The sequence below is a fragment of the Podarcis melisellensis genome, assembly GCF_964234715.1.
Source record: "Podarcis melisellensis genome assembly, chromosome: 15".
Classification (NCBI taxonomy): Eukaryota; Metazoa; Chordata; class Lepidosauria; order Squamata; family Lacertidae; genus Podarcis; species Podarcis melisellensis.
Genome location: NC_138532.1, coordinates 20,589,032 through 20,607,918, shown reverse-complemented (window position 1 = coordinate 20,607,918; position 18,887 = coordinate 20,589,032). Strand labels below are relative to the sequence as shown.

General features: G+C 47.0%; 1 protein-coding gene and 1 long non-coding RNA gene across 6 annotated transcripts in view; both read left to right on the top strand.

The window, feature by feature from the left end:
• Positions 1–17,562, top strand: part of MCAM (melanoma cell adhesion molecule) — a 51,016-nt gene extending 33,454 nt beyond the window's left edge. For 3 of the 5 annotated variants that reach the window (XM_081889846.1, XM_081889843.1, XM_081889845.1), the window contains exons 7-16: positions 1,024–1,151; positions 2,206–2,359; positions 2,950–3,077; positions 3,913–4,060; positions 4,163–4,284; positions 5,270–5,411; positions 6,613–6,645; positions 15,289–15,430; positions 16,379–16,496; positions 17,407–17,562. In XM_081889846.1, the coding sequence (XP_081745972.1) occupies positions 1,024–1,151; positions 2,206–2,359; positions 2,950–3,077; positions 3,913–4,060; positions 4,163–4,284; positions 5,270–5,411; positions 6,613–6,645; positions 15,289–15,430; positions 16,379–16,496; positions 17,407–17,436 (1,145 nt within the window). In that variant the 3' untranslated portion in view covers positions 17,437–17,562. The remainder of the gene's footprint in view (positions 1–1,023; positions 1,152–2,205; positions 2,360–2,949; positions 3,078–3,912; positions 4,061–4,162; positions 4,285–5,269; positions 5,412–6,612; positions 6,646–15,288; positions 15,431–16,378; positions 16,497–17,406) is intronic. The other 2 variants (XM_081889844.1, XM_081889847.1) reach the window with 2 other exon arrangements.
• Positions 8,348–15,282, top strand: LOC309357696. Its single transcript, XR_014163167.1, has 3 exons — positions 8,348–10,435; positions 12,263–12,331; positions 14,128–15,282. It is a non-coding gene; the product is annotated as an uncharacterized lncRNA (long non-coding RNA).
• Positions 17,563–18,887: the final 1,325 nt, after the last annotated feature.

Here is an 18,887-nt window from a genome sequence, read left to right as displayed (position 1 = left end):
CCTCCTCCTTGCCCCTCCCAGCAGTTCTTTATCTCTTTATAAATTATTTGGATTAAGGAATTTAGAGAATGCTCATCTAATTTGCAGATGTCACCAAACTAGGAGGGGTAGCTAATGCCACAGAAGACAGAATTGGGATTCAATATGAACTTGATGGATTGGAGATCTGGGCCAGAACTAACAAAATGAATTTCAATAGGGGCAAGTGTAAGGTTCTAACTTAGGCAGGAAGAAACAGATGCATAAATATAGGATGGGGGACACCTGGCTTACGCGCAGCGCATGTGAAAAGGATCTAGGGGTCTTGGTCGACCACAAGCTTAACATGAGTCAACAGTGTGATGCAGCAGCAGCAAAAAAAAAAAAGCAAAAAAAAAAGCTAATGTTATTCTAGGCTTCATCAACAGAAGGAAAGTATCCCAATGAAGGGAAGTAATAGTGCTGCTCTGTTTTGCCTTGGTCAGACCACATCTAGAATACTGTGTCCAGTTCTGGGTGCCACAATATTAAGAAGGATATTGACAAGCTAGAACATATGCAGAGGAGGGCAACCAAGATGATCAAGGGTCTGGAAACCAAGTGTCTTATAAGGAACAGTTGAGGGAATTGGGTTTCTTTAGCCTGGAAAAGAGGCCTGTCACAAGGAGGAGGAAGCAAGCTTGCTTTCTCCTGCTCCAGAGGCTAGGACCTGAACCAGTGGCTTCAAGTGACAAAGGAGAGTCCCAACTAAACATCAGGAAGAACTTTCTAGCAGTATGAGCTTCTTTAGACAGCAGAACAGATCGCCATGAAAGGTGGTGGACTCTCCGTCCTTGGGAGGCTCTATAGCAGAGGTTAGGTGGCCATCTGCCATGGACGCTTTAGTTGAGATTCCTGCATTGCAGGGGATTGGATGAGAAGACCCACTTCCAGCTCTTAGGATTCTTTGATCTGCTGTGTCTCCCAGGTTTCTCTGCCTGTGCTTATTAGGAGAAGCACCAGAAGGCGAATGAAGGTTCTTTTTTTCTCTGCCCCTCTCTGTAGACCCCTCTGAGAGTCTCCGCTTCGTGATTGATGCTCCAGGCCCGGATGTGAAGGAGGGAGATAATGTGACCCTGCGCTGCGAAGCGGATGGGAATCCGCCACCTCTGTATACTTTGTACAGAATGGAGGTGAGCTTTGATTGCATCTTGGGGCATTGTGGCCCTACTAAACAACAATGCCCATTTACACCACAAAGAACTCATAACCCACCTACTTTCAGCAGCCAGAAACACCATAACCAGACACTGAAGAGACCTGTCAGGAGTAAGCATGGACCAATGGTACCAAATAATCTGGGAAAACAGCCTTACTAGAAAAATTAACCAATAAACTGAAACTGACACAGGGACAAACAGAAAAAGATGCCTTTACCCTGGTATGGCTCCCTTTTATCACATACACAGCCCAACAAGACAATGACAATAATCCACCAACAGCATACAAATCAGTATGGCTAACCTGATCGAAAACACCCACCCACCCCACTCACACACGAAAACAAAGATCACCACAGCAATCACAAACAAACAACCACACCCTAGGCCAACCCCAGCCTCTCTCACCACCAAAGGAACACAAGTGAACAGCACAAGCAACGCTGACACCAAACCCTACGTACATTAAGCATAATAGAAACATCGCCACCCGACCCCACCCCCACTAATGTCTCAAGAAATGAAACGGATTTGTAAAAATGTTACATGGAAAAAATACGAGAGACATTACACATACTTCTGTAAAACAAGAAAATCTTTAATAATAAAAAAAGAATGAAGGCGAGCTTGCAGCACAGAGGAAGGTGCCGTATACCAAGCCACAGACCCTAGATCCATCTAGCTTAGTACTGTCTACCACACTGGTCTTCAGCTGAGGGGTCATCCCCTGATTCAAGGCGGGTTGCAACAGAAGCACTACCACCATGCAGATATAAAGAACAAGATGAAGAGATGGGACCCTGAATACATGTTTGAGTTAAAAAATCAACACTGGGAAAAATAATCAGAAACCTAGAACAGACAGGCCATCAACTATCTGGGAGGAGCAGCAGGAAAATGTAACCCTGCCCTGAAAAGATAGATAGGATGTTGGTGACTTGAGTTTCTTGGCTGGGCAGTATTTCCTCCTTGTTGTCATCAGTGTGCAGGTTCAGCCTTTGTCCTTCTTTGTCTTGCACTCTGCTAGGAGGAGGAAGTCTCCGAACAGGGTTCTGAACAGGGGTTCCTGCACCTTTACAACATCAACAAGGAGCGCAGCGGAGTCTACCTGTGCAAAGTGCTTGACCTGCAGGATGTTACGCTTGTGGAGCTGACGGCCAACGTGACTCTGCTGGTGAACTGTGAGTAGGACCTGCGGGTTTTATTCAGGACAAAGTGGCCTGACGGGTTTTCATTAGAGCCTTCATCCGGTTTTGAGAAATCTTAGCTGGCTGTTCTCGGGAGCATGAGCTGATTGATTTAAAACTGCATAAATGTGGGGATGGGATTCCTTGCTTTTGAATATGGCATTCACAGGAATCTTCTTGGGAGAGGTGGTTTTTGTTTTGACATCTGCCTTACAATACAGGCACAGTGCTAAAATAACTAAGACGTTTTTCACAACATGCCAGCCAATCTATGAACTAAACTTTGCACCCATAGTTGTCAGAGAACCCAAAATTTCATCAGTATGAGGGATGTGTGAGGGCCAAGTAGAAGCACTGGAGGCAGTGAGAGACAGGCAGTGGATATACTCCTATTTGCCCAGCAAAGCCTTCATGGATGTTCTGAGCTGTTCTGTTTATCAGAATGATGTGGCTCTTCAGGTTTTGATTCCTAGGCAGATGTAACTGCCAGAGAGAAATAGGTGCTTCTCCACAGTGCATAAAGATGGGGTGAAGCGAAGGAATCTCATCTGTGTTGCCTCAATTATATGATTTCTCTCCCCTAGATCTTGATGAGCCTGTGATAACCTCTGTGCCTCCAGTGACCTCGCTCAGACAGCTGCAGGAAGGAGAGGATGCGCTCCTTACCTGTAATGCAACAGGCTCCAAGCCCTTGGCATTCCACTGGGAAAAGGTATTCTCATTTTAGGGCTGTTGACTTGAGTTAATGGTGTATTAGACTGCAATCCAAAAACACTTACTTTGTGATAAGCCACATTGAAGTCCCTCTGCACACAATGTAAACATGCACACAGTTGCTCTGTTAGCTGGTTATCTGTCTGGCTGCTGACCAGTTGGTAAACGCATAAAATGGATTCTTGGTTCTCGAACTTTATCCGTTCCGGAAGTCTGTTCGACTCCCAAAATGTTAAAAAAACAAGGTGTGGCTTCCGATTGGTGCAGGTGCCCTGGAAGCAATAGCTGACAGCCACATCAGATGTTCGGCTTCTGAAAAGCGTTCAAAAACCAGAACACTTCTGGGTTTTAAGCATTTGGGAGCCAATTTGTTCATCACATAAGCCATTTTGAGAACCAAGGTTCCACTGTATATTTCACATCTGCCAACCAATGCACCCCTTGAGGGGCAGATAATACATGGGTATACAATTCTAAAAAGCCCAGGACACAAATTTTCTCAGCCCTCTAGCAGCTATATGGCTCATTTACCAGAAGTACAGTGGTACCTCGGGTTAAGAACTTAATTCGTTCCGGAGGTCAATTCTTAAACTGTTCTTAACCTGAAGCACCACTTTAGCTAATGGGGTCTCCTGCTGCCGCTGCTGCGCAATTGCTGTTTTCATCCTGAAGCAAAGTTCTTAACCCAAGGTACTATTTCTGGGTTAGTGGAGTCCATAACCTGAAGCACCTGTAACCCGAGGTACCACTGTAATGTATTTAGCATTAACTCTGAAAGTATCTACTTGATTCTGACCAAACTAAACCGCCCGATGTATATTGTGCTTTTCCAGAAAGGGAGGGTGATTGAGAAGGGGAATCTTCTGAACTTGACCAACATTGGCTTCGACACCTCAGGCAAATACACCTGTGTTGTAGAGATGCCGATGCCAGGCACCCCTGCTGTTTCCCGCTCCAAACAGGTTCAAGTGACCGTCCATGGTAGGCATCACACAGTGACAGCTCTCTCTAAGTATCTTTCCCCCCATCCCAGTCCTGGGTGCTGGGGCAGCAACAACAATTAGCCACCTCTTCTCCTTGCAGCAAAACCAGTGCTGGTCGCACGGAAGGAAGTGGTGCATGTCCAATCAGGCGAGATGGTGAACTTAACGTGCACCGGGTACTCGACACCCCCCTTGCTAATCTCATGGAGTGTCAATGGATCGGTAAGATGTGCTCTTTGTGGGGTTTAATTAAAAGAAATAAAGGGAGAACTGTGAAGCGAGGAGGCCCCGATTCAAATCTCACCTCATCAACAATTCACTTGGTGCACTTGCTTAAGCCACTGCTGTCTACCTCACGCCCCCCAATAATATAAAATGATATAATAATAGTGGTCAACCTCGCAGGGGTATTTGTAAGGCTTTATGGGATGTGAATGCTTTATGAAACATGCTGCAGAAGGCAATAATATTTAACAAATGTTCCATATTTTTCATGTCCGAAGACTGTTTCAACAAAGTATAATGTGTCTTTCTTTTTAAAAAAAAATAATTTTTATTCATTTTTTAAACACATAGTAAAAACACACAAACAAAACAAAAAACAAATACATACAAGACATTAAAATCATAATGTTGTTTTCATACACCTTCTTTCCTCCGACTTCCCCATACCCCCCTTTCGCTGCATCCTTGTTTTACAGTTCTTTAGCAACCCATTAGTCAATTTATCTACTGGTTCCCTTCTATTAATTTTCCTTAAACTTATTAGTTACAGCTGTAATTCTCTAGTTCTTACCCCTTGACATCTTAGCACTCCTCAATTTTACAACAATTTTTTAAATATATTCTGAATTTCTTCCAGTCCTTTTCCACTGTCTCTTTCCCCTGGTCGCAGATTCTGCCGGTCATCTCTGGCAATCCCATAAAGTCTAAAGTATAATGTGTCTTTCCCCCATTCAATATGCTTTAGTGTGCAGGGGTGGGTAACTTGTGTCCTTCCAAATATTGTTGATTTGCGACTCCTCTCATCCCTGACTTGGCCATTCAACTCCCTTCAGCCCCAGCCAGCATGGGCAATGGTCAGAGATGATGAGAGTTGCAGAGCAGCAATATCTGGAGGGACACAGTTCTTGCTGCCCGGTTTTGGGTTGTTTTGTTTTAAATTCTCCTTAGGCGCGTTAATCCTCCCTCCCTTTTCTTTCCACAGGTCTTTACTTCAGTCATGCAGGGTCATCAGCGCAACAGCACAGTCCTGTTCCAAGTCACTGAAGCCCTTCTAGAATCGGGAGTCAATTGCACCGCCAAAAACAGGATGGGCACCACTCAGCACCACTTCATGCTGGCACAGAGTAAGTCCATCCCTTTTGTCTTGAGAAGAGGGCTCAGCCACACTTCCCGCTTGTCCCGCTCTTTAGGACTGAATCGGAGCAAACTTCAATGCATGAGAAACCCAATGGACGTTTGCTCCAATTCCGCAGTAAAGATCGGATTTCTGCGGGGGAAAGCAGTGAGCCAAGCGAAAGCCTGAATGAGCACAGAATGTGTTGGTGGTGACGGGTACATTTGCCCTTCTGGGAAGGGCTGGGGCTGGGGAAATAATGGTACCCTCCAACATTATTTCTTCCATCACAGCTGTCCCCAACACCAGAAGCAAGTATGCCAAGGTGCATCAGTCTGTCAGGCCCAGAAAGTGGTTTGAAGTAAAGCTGTGCTGAAAATGTCACTCCACTTTCATGAGCATAGGGAGCTGTCTTATGCTGAGCCAGACTGCTGGTCCATCTAGCTTAGTATTTCCTCTGTACCAGCAGTTCCCAACCTTTTTTTGACCATGCCCCACCTAAACATCTCTAAAATCCGGGCGCCACCCCCTGGTGATATATAACCCTTATTATTCAAAAAGTGAACTATTCACTTGGAGAAAGTCTAAAAGGCCATTAACTGTTAATAAGTCATTCTCGAATTGCCCCCCTTAAAAATCAAATTGCCCCCCTGTGGGGCATGTGCCCCACGTTGGGAACCATGGCTCTACACTGAGTGTCATTTTATGTGACTATTGCTGTTCAGTGAGAGGCTGTGGTTATTTCCCATGACCTGGTGTAAAGGGGAATCCTGAGAGGGGGTGTGGACTTGCATCTTACGACACCAACACCCTGAAATTCCTATACAGTGGTACCTCAGGTTACATACACTTCAGGTTACATACGCTTCAGGTTACAGACTCCGCTAACCCAGAAATAGTACCTCGGGTTAAGAGCTTTGCTTCAGGATGAGAACAGAAATCGTGCTCCGGCGGTGTGGCGGCAGCAGGAAGCCCCATTAGCTAAAGTGGTGCTTCAGGTTAAGAACAGTTTCGGGTTAAGAACGGACCTCCGGAACAAATTAAGTACTTAACCCAAGGTACCACTGTACACCATGCTGAGTTTTCATTTGTCTGCTTCAGATGAAGCCAGTGGCTGTGTCAGCCCCTTCCTTTCACAGCAAAGCAGGCAACCTGTGATGAACCAGTCCACTTCCAGCTTGTATTTATTCCTCTTTCTTTTCTTTCTTCAGGGCAAGAAGGAGGAACTCCCAATGCCAAGACTGGTAAGCCCCTCCTTACCGAGCATTTATGACTGTAAAAGAGATATGAATGTGCTGTCAAATGTTCTGGGAGCGAACCCATAGAAGATGACGTGGGCTTTGCAGGAAGGAGGAAGCTGGGGAGGGTGTGAGTGGCCTGAAGGTGAACAAGGAGGGCTACTTGCAGGACCAGGCATCTGACATCCCATACCCCAACCCATCTAAATAAGAGACCAATGAGACTGGGGTTTTGGGTAAATACAGATGAAAGAGATTTGGTTTGGGCATGGGGCAATCTAAAGACTTCTGGCCCGCCTGGTGGGAGTGACGCGTGGTCAGTCCAGGCGGGGGTTCCAAAACTTACATCCAATAGTGTGACCCCTGCAGGGACTGCTGTGGGGGAATGCCTTTGGCCCTGGCCCCTCTGGGCATGTAGACATGGTCACTCCCCCCGAATCCCTTTAACAGCATTCCCCAGCATTTGGAGGGGCAGACAGGGACTACGTCCAAAACAAGGGATTGTCCCAATGCTCAACCAGTTGTAACAAATTGCTATGAGTTGTAACTCATTGCCTATCAGCGTAAACCGTGGGTGAGTGGGATGGGGAAACCCGGCACAGGAATAAACAGGCTGTGTCCCAGCCTGCATTCCCATTTGCCAATACAGGGTGCAGGCTAGGATCCGGCTCCTTATAGGCGGCGGGGGCTTATGCCCTCACCGCCTATCAGGAAGGGCACTGACGTTTGAATTCCACTGTCGGGGCCCCAAGCTGCTGCACCAAGAGAAGTGAACGGCCTTTCTGAAACCCAGCAAAGATGAGGCTGGTTGGTGCCTGGATGGACAATTTGCTTGAGAACCCCCTGTAGCACCGCCACCATCTCATTCGTTCTATCCTAGAAGAAAGGTGGGATCCGTTTTGAGTAAGTAAAATGCATAAAATGTGAGAGGAGAAGAAGAGGGGTGCCTATCTGCTCTGCCCCCTTTGCCCTTGCAGAAGGTTATGCTGGATGTCAGGAGAGGGGTGATAATATTTGGTCACCACCCTCTGAAGGCCTGAGGGAGACTGTACCGGATGCCAACCTTTGCACCTTAGGGCCCTGAACTCCTTAAAAAGATTATTATTGTTTTATTAATTTATGAATTGCTTTTCACATAAGCCCAAAATGATTTGCAGTCATAAAAACAACTAAAATAGGTTTTTTAAAAAACACAAAATCCCAGTAAAGATCCGTTTTAGAATAATGAAAATAACCACCCATCCAGTTGGAAAAACGTATCGAAACGAAAAAATATTCCATCATTTCTGGAAATTGCAAATAGTAGCAGTCTGTCATAACACTCATCCATTGTCTTTATCTCTAGCAAAATCTTTTAAAGAGGTCTACTTTTTCTTTTCTTTTCTTAAGCAAGGAAGTCTTAAAATTTGTATCCTCTCCTAATCTTGGAGAGAAGAGAATTTGGGGAGGGGGTTTGGTCTTCCTGCCTGCCGTTCTGTTTCTTGGGGCTTTGAGAGGCGTGTGGCAGCGGGAGGTGAATCTGGTTAACCACTTTGGGAAAGGGATGCTGTAGATTGTGAATGTTCGTCTTTTTATTAAATAGAACCACCATGTAAACAGGTACTATAACTTACTTTTTCTCATTTTAGTACATACCGTCGTTGTCTATAGTTGAAGAGCAAGAAAATATGTCTAATTTATATATATAGTTTCCATTTCCCCCCCTTTTTAAATCCAGAACTTCTTCATGCACAGTTTCAATCAATAAGATTAACCGGGGGAAGCTTCTGACTGCGTTATTGAGGGCGGCACCTTTTTAGTTAGGTGAAATTTGTTCTAAATTGATGAATCGTTGAAATTCTGCAGACCTAATTTAATGAGTGAGCCTCCAATGGGTCATTTAAGCCATTGTCTCCTTTGGAAGCCAAGAGCTTCTCACAATCCCTTTGTGCTAAATTGTTAACATTACCTACATTCTCCGCCTGCTGCTCTCCAGATGGTTTTTCTACCCCCACCTTGCCAGAAAATGAAACTTCAGAGTTTGGGTACAACCCGACACCCACTCCCCAAACTCCTGCAGCAATGCAGCAAGGTACCGCTGGGAATGACACACAAAAAGGTATCTGTTTATAATTCAGCTAGGACAGCCTCTCCCATTGGTTGCAGAGTGGCACTCTGAGAATCCTCTCCAACCAATCAGATCAATGCATGCTGTTGCCTGTTAGGCTGGTCTTCTGAGTTCAGATCAAGCACAGGTATGTGCTTTAAAAAGCAAGCACAATTTTGTGCCAGGATAAAGAAAAGCTAGAAATGTGCATAGTTCTCCCTCCCTCCCTCCCTCCCCTGCCCCTCTGGCAATCTGATTCATTTCCTGAAATTTCAATAGGTGTTTGCCACACATTCTCTTGCATCACGGGCAACAGGCCTAGGCACCTGCTTTAAAAAAAAAAAAGGAAAGGAGAGGAAACAGGACTTGAATTTGATTTCCATGTTCTCTGGCTTTTCTGTGCTTCCAGGAAATAGCAGGTGACACTTGGTCCTGATAGCAGCATGTTTAGTGCCCCCCATATCCAGTGAATTTTTTTGGGGGGTTAACTATTTCTGAAGGCAGGGAGGGAGAGAGCACTTTGTGACAAAGTCTGGGAGCCTCTCCCCATCCTCCCTCCAGCATCTTCTATGACACCTTTTCTGCGATGTCTCTGAAAGCTCTTGCTACCCAATCCCTCCAGCAGCTGCTTGGGTGCCTTTTCGCTTTGAGGTGGTCCTTGCTAGTCCTGTTCAGAAAGGCCTTCTCGTTCTCTGTCTTCCTCCCAATGGTAGCAGTAGTTCTTCTGAAGTGGTCTCTGTGGGCAAGCAGAAACCGGTCAGCAATTCTATCATGGTGGCGTAATTTTCTTTACAAAACGCACACCTCAAACATACCAGAATTAAGGCCTGTGTGGAAATTGCCTTCATGGCGCTCTGCCCATGCTCAGAGGCCCATCTTTATTTGAGCCTGCAGGGCTGAACCCTGGTTCAAGCTTTGGGAGGAAGCCTGCGAAATATTGAGAGCTGTTTTCTGGATACTAGAAAGGCTATTAAATATTCTAAGTGGGAGGGGTGGGTGTGTTTGTGTGCGTCCTGTTTGCTTTTCTCGTCTTCGGACTTGGAGAGCCCAGCCTGTTCCTGTTTGCTCCACACCATTTCATTTAAAAGCAGGAGGCAAGGTGTGTGGCTGTTGTATCTGGCTTACCACTGCAGTAGATGAGGTATGTTTGGCATGGCCCTGAAAGACTTGCTCTTCTTGTCTGTTGGATTCCTGTATTTTGTATCATTTTAAATGCACTTTAGCCTTAAGTGTTGGTCTCAAGTGCTTACGAGTTGTTGATCTGCTAAAATCTCACAATTCCTAGACTGAAAACTTCATTAACCAAGTTTCGGTGCTGTTTAATTGATTTTTCCAAATATGCTGAGGAAAGGCTTTTAATGGCCATATTAAAACATCTTAATTGAGATGCTGCCACCAGCCTCTTGGGTTTATTAACATTCCATTCCAATGCCTGCATTTAGGTTCATAATGAAAGCAGAGCCTTGGCTAGGAAGATTTGTATAGCTTTGCACATAGACTTTTTCATGCCTGCCATAGCAGGCAGGCAATCCATTATCCTCCTGGTGAGAAGCCCATCAATGATCGCCAAGTGACAAGAGTCCCACAATCCTTTGCGCTGGACATTAACACTGCCTCCCTTCCCCTTACGCTGCTCTCCAGAGGACTTTCTCACCCCCACCATGCCAGGGAATGAAACCTCAGGGTTTGGGTACAACCAGACAGCAGAAGGTATGTCGTGAAGTCACCTGCTGAAAGGTATCTTTTTCTTCTGCTGCTGAAGCAGCTTCTCCCATTGGTGTGGGGCAACCCCCAGGGGCGGTCCCCATCCACCAATTGGACAGACGCATGCTCTTGCTGCCTGTTAGCATTGATGCAGACTGGCCAAACCCAAAGGCAAAGGTCAGAGCTATGTGAGCTCTTTGAAATGTGAGCAACAAAAAGTGGGATGTGGTTTTTTGCAGGGAGAAGAAAATGCCCTGTGAATGTGCATGATAATTCCTTTTGAGGCTGCATTCCTGGCCATCCCATTCAGCTCCTGAGGTTCCAGCAGGTCTTGGTCAGTTGCTGACACAGAATGCCCACAGTCTTGAGGGCTAAGAACCTGCTTTTCAGTAGAAACAGGAGCTGGATTGGATTTCCATGTTCTGTTGCTTTTCTGTGCTTCTAGGATATTGAAGGCAACACCTCATCCTGATAGGAGCATATCCAGTGAATTGTTTTGTGGGGTAGCCTTTCTGTAGGCCAGGGAGAGAGAGAACATGTTTTGACAAAGTCCAGGCGCCTCTCCCCATCCTCTCTCCAGCATCTTCTCTGATACTGCACTGTTTCCCTGATTTCCCCGAAAGCTCTTGCTGCTTGGATTCCCTTTGAGAAGATCCTTGCTAGTCCTGTTCAGAAAGGTCTTCTCTCTCTCTCTTCCTCCCAAAGGCAGCAGCAGTTCTTCTTCTGAATTGGTCTTTGTGGGCAAGCAGAAACAAGCAGCAATGCAATGATGGCAGGGTAATTTTCTTCACAAAATACACAGAATACCAGAATTAAGGTCTGTGTGGCAATTCATGATGCTCTGCCCACGCTCAGAGGCCTATCTTTATTTCAACCTGCAGGGCTCAGCCCTGGTTCAAGCTAAGCTTTGGGAGGAAGCCAGATAAATATTGAGAGCTGTTTTCTGGATATGAGAAAGGTGATTACAGTGGTACCTCAGGTTACAGACTCTGCTAACCCAGAATTAGTGCTTCAGGTTAAGAACTTTGCTTCATGATGAGAATAGAAATCGTGCTCCAGAGGTGCGGCTGCAGCAGGAGGCCCCATTAGCTAAAGTGGCGCTTCAGGTTAAGAACAGTTTCAGGTTAAGAATGGACCTCCAGAATGAATTAAGTAATTAACCTGAGGTACTACTGTATATAGTGAGACTAGGGGGTGGTATATGTATATATGCATTCTGCTTGCTGTTTTTGTCTTTGGGGCTTGGAGAGCCCAGCCAGTTCCCATGTGCTCCACACCATTTCATTTAAAAGCAGGAGGCAAGGTGTGTGGCTGTTGTGTCTGGCTTACCACTCTGGGAATGGATTGCCATAGATGAGGTATGTTTGGCATTACCGTACTTCGTAACAGTTTTTGGCCTTTAGTATTTGTCTCTAGCACTTATGAATTGCTGGTTTGCTAAAAACTCACAATTCCTAGACTGAAAGCTTCATTAACTTTGGTGCTATTTAATTGATTTTTCAACAGCTGAGGAATTGTTTTTCAATTAGAATGGCTTTTAATTGCTGTATTGGTAAAACGTTGCTGGCATAATTGAGATGCTGCCACCAGCCTCTTGGGTTTATTAACCCTCCATTCCAACATCCTGTGAGAGGTTCATACTAAAAGCAGAGCCCTGGCTAGGATTGTTTGTGTGCTATTGCCTATAGACTCTTTCATGCCTGCTGTAGGGGGTAGGGCAAGAAATTGTCCTCCGGGTAAGAAGCCCAACATGATCCGGCAAATGACAGGAGTCCCACAATCCTTTGCGCTGGGCATTAACACTGCCTCCCTTCCCCTTATGCTGCTCTCCAGAGGACTTTCCCACCCCCACCATGCCAGGGAATGAAACCTCAGGGTTTGGGTACAACCAGACAGCAGAAGGTACGTCGTGAAGTCACCTGCTGAAAGGTATCTTTTTTTCCTTCTGCTGAGGCAGCTTCTCCCATTGGTGTGGGGCAACCCCCAGGGACGGTCCCTATCCACCAATTGGACTGACGCATGCTCTCGCTGCCTGTTAGCATTGATGCAGACTGGTCAAACTCACAGGGAAACGTCAGAGCTACGTGAACACTCTGAAAAGCAGCAACAAAAAGTGGAATGTGGGGTTTTTTGCAGGAAGAAGAACTAACGTTTTTCTGTGAATGTGCTTGAGTTTGCCCCCCCCCCCCGGCAATCTCATTCAGCTCCTGAGGTTTCAGCAACCAGATGCTCTCTCACAAAATGCCTACAGTCTTGAAGGGCTAGGGAGCTGCTTTTCTAAAGCAACAGGAGCCGAATTGGATTTCTGTGCCCTGCAGCTTTTCTGCGCTTCCAGGAAATCTCAGATGATGCCCAGCCCTGCGTGTAGCACATCATTCCAATCCTGCCCCCCCCCCCAATGTCATACAGTATGGGGTAGCTCTGTTGGGAGATGGGGCTGGTTGGAAAAATCAGCTTTGCTACAGCAACTAGGAGCCGCCCCTCACCCTCCAGCACCTTCCGTGATATTGTGCTATTTCTTAGTCTGCATCTGAAAGTTGTTTCCACTACTACCCGTTCAGGTTGCTTTTGCATTTAAGCAGGCCTATGTTGGGCCCCTGAGAAAAGCCCCCTCTCCGTGTCTCTCTTTCTCTCAAAAACAGTTGCAGTTCTTCCACAGCAGCCTGTGGGCAGCAAAGGAAGTATTAGGGGAGGACACTGGGAGCCGTTTAGCTGGGCAACTGGACTTAAATTTCTCTCTATCTCTCCCCTCCAAAATGAGATAAGGCAGAACTCAGGCTGGTGTGGAAGTTGCTTGCATAGCCCTCTGCACGTGCTCAGAGCCAAACTTTTCCTTCCGATTTGCAGGGCTCGACCTCTACTGAAACTGAACTTGGAGAGCATGTCAGGGGATGCTTTGGGGGTTCAAGAAGGGGGTGTGCTGTGGGGCAGGGCGTGGTGGCAGTGATGGTTTCTGGCTGACGTTCTCTTCTTGGGGAATCCAGCCCTGTCCTGCTTTGGCGGGGGTGGGGGTGGGTTGTAGCTGACGGGTCACTACAGAAGTGGGATGCTGTAGAGGGGAAATGTTTGGCATAAACTTGCAAAACTGACGTTTGTGTCCTTTATCAAATGGACCTCCCATGGATCCAGGTACTATATCTCATTTTTATTTCTTTTAGGCTATACTCTTGCTCTGTATAGTGAAAGCACAATAAAATATGTGTAATTTAATATGTAAATATGTATATAAATTTTCTTTTGAAATCTAGACGTTGCTCAATGTGCAAATTCATTGCCTATTGTGGTGGAGATTGTTGATACAGATTTTAGATGTTTTAGATGTTTTTGTTTTCTACTGATTGCCTGTTATTATGTTTTCTGATGTTGTAATCTACCCTGTAATCTAAGGTGGGGTGTGTGTTTGAGTAAGTCAATACAATACTTCATTGATCAGCTTGTCGTACTGTTAACTTTGGGGGGGCGGGGAAGGAATCTGCTTACTGGGGAACTGAATACCTTTTTTTGGTTTGTTTGTTCACTGAAAATGGGTCTTGGCACAGAACATTTGTATGGACTCATTTTAACACCTGCCGCTCCAGGCAGGGGGAGATGGGTAGGGGGCATGTGAGCTATCCTCTCCTTTGGAAGCCAAGAGCTTCCCAGCATCCTTAGCACTCAATGTTAACATTTGCCTGCATTCTCCACCCGCCGCTGCCCAGATGACTTTTCCAACACCACCTTGCCAGGGAACGAAACTTCTGAGTTTGGGTACAACCAGACATCAACTTCCCAAACTCCTGGAAGGGCTGAGGAAGGTATCCTTTCTACTTCCGCTCTAGCCGCCTCTCCCATTGGTTAGGGGGGGCCTCATCCTGAGGGGCTTCCTCAGCCAATCGGACCAACGCTTGCTCTTGCCGCCTGTTAGCATTTTGCTGGCTGGTCTTCTTGACTCCAGACTCAGAGACAGTAGCCAGGGCTGTGCGTGCTTTGAAAAACACAACCAAAAATTAAGAGTTTTGTGCTACCGGCGGGGGCGGGGGAAGAGAAGCTGCGTCAATGTGCATGATTGTCTTATTTGTTTCTTTCTTTACTAGTCTTCAGGAGCTATAAGTCAGCTGCCCTCCTGCCCCTCTGGGAATCTAAGTCAGTTCCTGAGGTTGGAGCAGGTGTTGACTAAACTCCATTGCCAAGAGGACTAGGAAGCTGCTTTTTTTTCCTTTAAAAAGAGAAACGAGCTGAATTTGAGTTCCATGTTGTGCTGTTCCTCTGTGTTCCAGAAACAGCAACATATGGAGCCTTGCCATGAAGCATTATGGGGCATAGCTTTGCAAGGAAGGAGGGGCAGTCTTGCCATAAGATCCAGGAGCCTTCCACTCCCTCCATCTCCTGAGATGTATTGGAGACTTCCCCAATTTGGTGCCCTTCAACCGTTTTGGACTCCCAGCAGATTCCCAACAGCCAGCCTGACCAGCGATCAGGGACGATGGGAATTGTAGTCCCAAAACATCTGCTGCCAGAACCCTCCAGCAACTGCTTGGGTGGCCTTTGCATTTCAGCAGGTCTTTGCTTTAGATCTGCCCAGAACTGCTTTTTCTCTCTCTTCCTCCCAATGGCAGTTCTTCCAAAGCCGTGAGCGGAAATGGCAGCAGTGCCGTAATCTTCACAGAACAGTGAAGTGATGCCTGCAGGAATTGTGCCTTCGTGGCCCTCTGCCCATGCTCAGAGAGGCCCATCTCTATTTCAACCTGCAAGGGCTCAGTGCTGGTTCAAGCTACACTTTGGGAGGAAGCCAGGGAAATATTGAGAGCTGCTTTGTGGCTGCAAGAAGGGTGATTCTGTTTGGATTTTCTTTCCTCCTCCACCCCCCCTCCCCCGAGCAGAGCAGACAGCACAGGAGAGCAAAGGTGTGATCATTGTGGCCGTCGTCATCTGCATCCTGGCGATTGCTGTCCTGGGCGCCGTCCTTTACTTCCTGCACAAGAAAGGGAAGCTCACCTGTGGCCGCTCAGGCAAACAAGAGATGTAAGCACACATCTTGCAGCCTTTTGGGTGCCTCCCTCCTTCCCTCTCATCCATCTACCAGAGACCACGCTTCTTCCCTTCCTGCCCCCTCCCAGTCTCCTTGCACCAAGCAGCGCGCTTCTGATCCCATGGGAGGGAGGAAGTTGGGTGGACCTTGAACTACTGTTGCCCACTAGGCCCTTTGCAGTGTCATTTCCCACTCAGCAGCCTTAGGGGGGGAGCAGCTCCTCTGACACACAAAGCTTGATCAGTGATGGCTGCAGGCAGAAGACATTTGCCCTTGGCCATGAGATTACGCCTTTCTGACTTCTGTCCCACCCAAGTCACTGGTCAAATAGTGCTTTGCAAGCTTTATAAAGGTAAGCTTTATAAAGGTAAAGGGACCCCTGACCATTAGGTCCAGTCTTAGCCGACTCTGGGGTTGCGGCGCTCATCTTGCTTTATTGACCAAGGGAGCCGGCGTACAGCTTCCGGGTCATGTGGCCAGCATGACTTAGCCGCTTCTGGCGAACCAGAGCAGCGCATGGAAACGCCGTTTACCTTCCTGCTGGAGCGGTACCTATTTATCTACTTACACTTTGATGTGCTTTCAAACTGCTAGGTTGGCAGGAGCAGGGACTGAGCAACAGGAGCTCACCCCGTTGCGGGGATTTGAACCGCCGACCTTCTGATCGGCAAGTCCTAGGCTCTGTGGTTTAACCCACAGCGCCACCTGCGTCCCTCGCAAGCTTTCTAAGCGCCTCCAAAGCTGGCCAGAGACTCCAGCGGGGACAAGGTCTGTGGTGGGGTTCCCTTCCACTCCCTTGAAGCACTTGCCTAGCTCAAGCCTCTGCTGGACCCAGAGGAGCTGAATGATAAGCCCCCCGGGAACTGCTGTTCTGTCCCAGCCTGCAGCCCACCCACTCTGCAGGGATGCGTCTCAACACTGTTACCCTCCCTCCTCCCTAGCACAAAGCCCGAAGCGCATAAAGACGAGATTGTAGTTGAAGTTAAGTCAGATAAACTTCCTGAAGAGGCGGGGCTCCTGCAGGGCGCCAACGGCGAGAAGAGATCGGCAGGTGACCAGGTAGGCCAGTTTGCCATGGCTAGCAGAGGCGATGGTTCAGAGGACCCAGATGTGGTGTATAAAAACATGGTGTATATAAAAACATTGTTTTTGATGCAATGTGTCATCCTTCCCCAAATCCACTTTCTTGGGTTGCACATATGGCTGTCGGCCTGTGTGCTATCCATTCCTTTTAAAGAAAAAAATGATGTTCAGGGTGGGGGAGGTTTGTTAGCCCTGGTGTAGATTGGCCCAGCTGCTATGCCCTTCTGCCCCCCACTCCCACTCTTGAATGTGCTGCAGTTACGTTAGGAAGCCCACCACTGCTTCATAAACTGTAATAGTGAACTGAACGGGGGAAGCTTAGCATTTTCCACTGCTGAGACATCCAAGCAGGAAGAGCCTGTCTCTCTGTGTAAGGGGTACAGCTCTCGCTTTTCCCCCATGCCTTTTAGCATGGGCCAAAAGTGGGTTTCTTAGTGTCAGCAGATGCCCCTCTGCCCCTCCCCTTAGGTCTCCCTGATCCAGCAACTTCAGCCCCTGCTGCTCCCTGCGTTGGGCAGGTGCCCCTCCTGCCAGCTTCCCATCAAGCAGCTTTTCGTGCTACATGTGGACAGTGTGCATGCAGCCCCATTCTCTCTTCCCCTCAGCTTTTCTCTAGCAACCACCTATGGGAGGGCTTTTCCTGCCTCTCTCCTGCAGTCTAGCCAGAGGAGCTTCTCTATTCCAATACAGAAAAATGGTCCTGCATGTGCTTTTTTTTTCCTTTTTACTGTGCCTCCAAGCCAGTCACGCAATCTCATTCAAAACGGCTGCCATCATCTTACCTCGGCTATATCACACTGCGGGACAACAGAAGTGGGTGTGCTTGTATTTTACTGGGCCATAATCGCAATGTAACTCTGTTTTTTCTTTTGCTGCTTTAAAAAAGGGAGAGAAATACATCGATTTGAGGAACTGAGAAAGGAGAGACAGCTGCGCCCCTTCGAAGATTTCTCCTGTTCCTTCTCGATGCCTCCACCCCTCTTGCTCCCCCGGTCATAGTCTTTCAGGCACAGCAGCAGCAAAAGGCACAACATGGCTGCACAGCAAATACTTTGCAACCTCACCCTCAGGTTTTTGAAGGACAAAGCAGCTGAAGCAAATCAGCAGTTTTCAGACCAAAAAAAAGGGAGTCTTAGTTTAAAAATTACTCCCTTTAGAGAATCCACGTTAAGGAGGGGTTTTTGAGCGGGGCAGGTAGAGGAACATAGAGTCTACCATAATTGTATGGGGCTTCAGTCAGTTTGTAAAAGAAAAAATATAACAGCGAAGCGCTTGCTGAGCTGAATTGGTTAGAGATTTTCTTTTATTGAGACTTTGTAAATTGGAGAAGAAAACTTAAAAATCTTACCTTATAGACAGGATTGGAGAATGGCGAGTGTGTGATGGGTTTGGCTCCGTCTGGCATGTAGAATACTTGTGGAAAGCCAGAGTTGCCTCAGCTGTTCCTTGAACTGTTGCTGTTCTTCGCAGCAAGGTGCTGAAGGAATCAGCTGCGCTTCAGAAGCCCTAGCCCTCAAAACGGCAGAGGGTGGGGTGGGAATGGAAGTCTTAAGGACACTTACTAGGGACTCAGTTTCATTGAAGTCTGTGCTGCTTACTTCCAATATAACATAAAGGATAACTGTACAGAGAGGAGGCTCTCTCTGCACTTCAGATGTTATGACAGGAATAAAGTCTCTTTTTTGTACAAACACTGTATAGTCACACTTGTTTTTACCCGAGAACGTAGGTTATTGTCCCTTCTGCCCCCCCCCAAAAAACCTTTCTGCAGATCTTCTGGGTTACCTTGCTGCAGGTGACACACTTGCCAATCTTTGGAAGTCCTGCCTCTCCTTAGGCCACAGGAGCAGAAACAAGGCACTAAAATAGGATGTTAAGCACATGAGGTAGTTTTCTACAATTATTTTGGGTTTTATTTCAGTGTAGCACCAAGGAACCTGCTCTGTTAGCACAAGGATTTATGCTTCCTCCCTGGTGGTTCCCCCCCCCCCCCAAAAAAAAATCTGTTTTCTCAACCCTCCAGAGCAGGGGGCAGATGAGGGGGTGCGGAAGAGTAAATTCTTGTGCTAACAGATCAAGTGCATTGGAATTCATCTTGAATTGCTCTGTTCTGATAGCAGCAGCAGCAGGTGACACACAGAGAATGTGAAGGAAGCTGGTGCCTGTACCAAAATGAGATTGTCATTCAGCCTTCAGAGCAGGCGCTGATGACAACTCTCTTCGTCCTTAAACATGCCAGGAAGTATTATAGGATGCCGTACTTCACCATTCTGGTCCAGTGCCTAAGAAAAGCTTTCTGCTTCTCTGTCCACACCCCAGAATTCTAAATGGACACCAGACAGAAATACTGTAGCTAGCTGCTTCCAT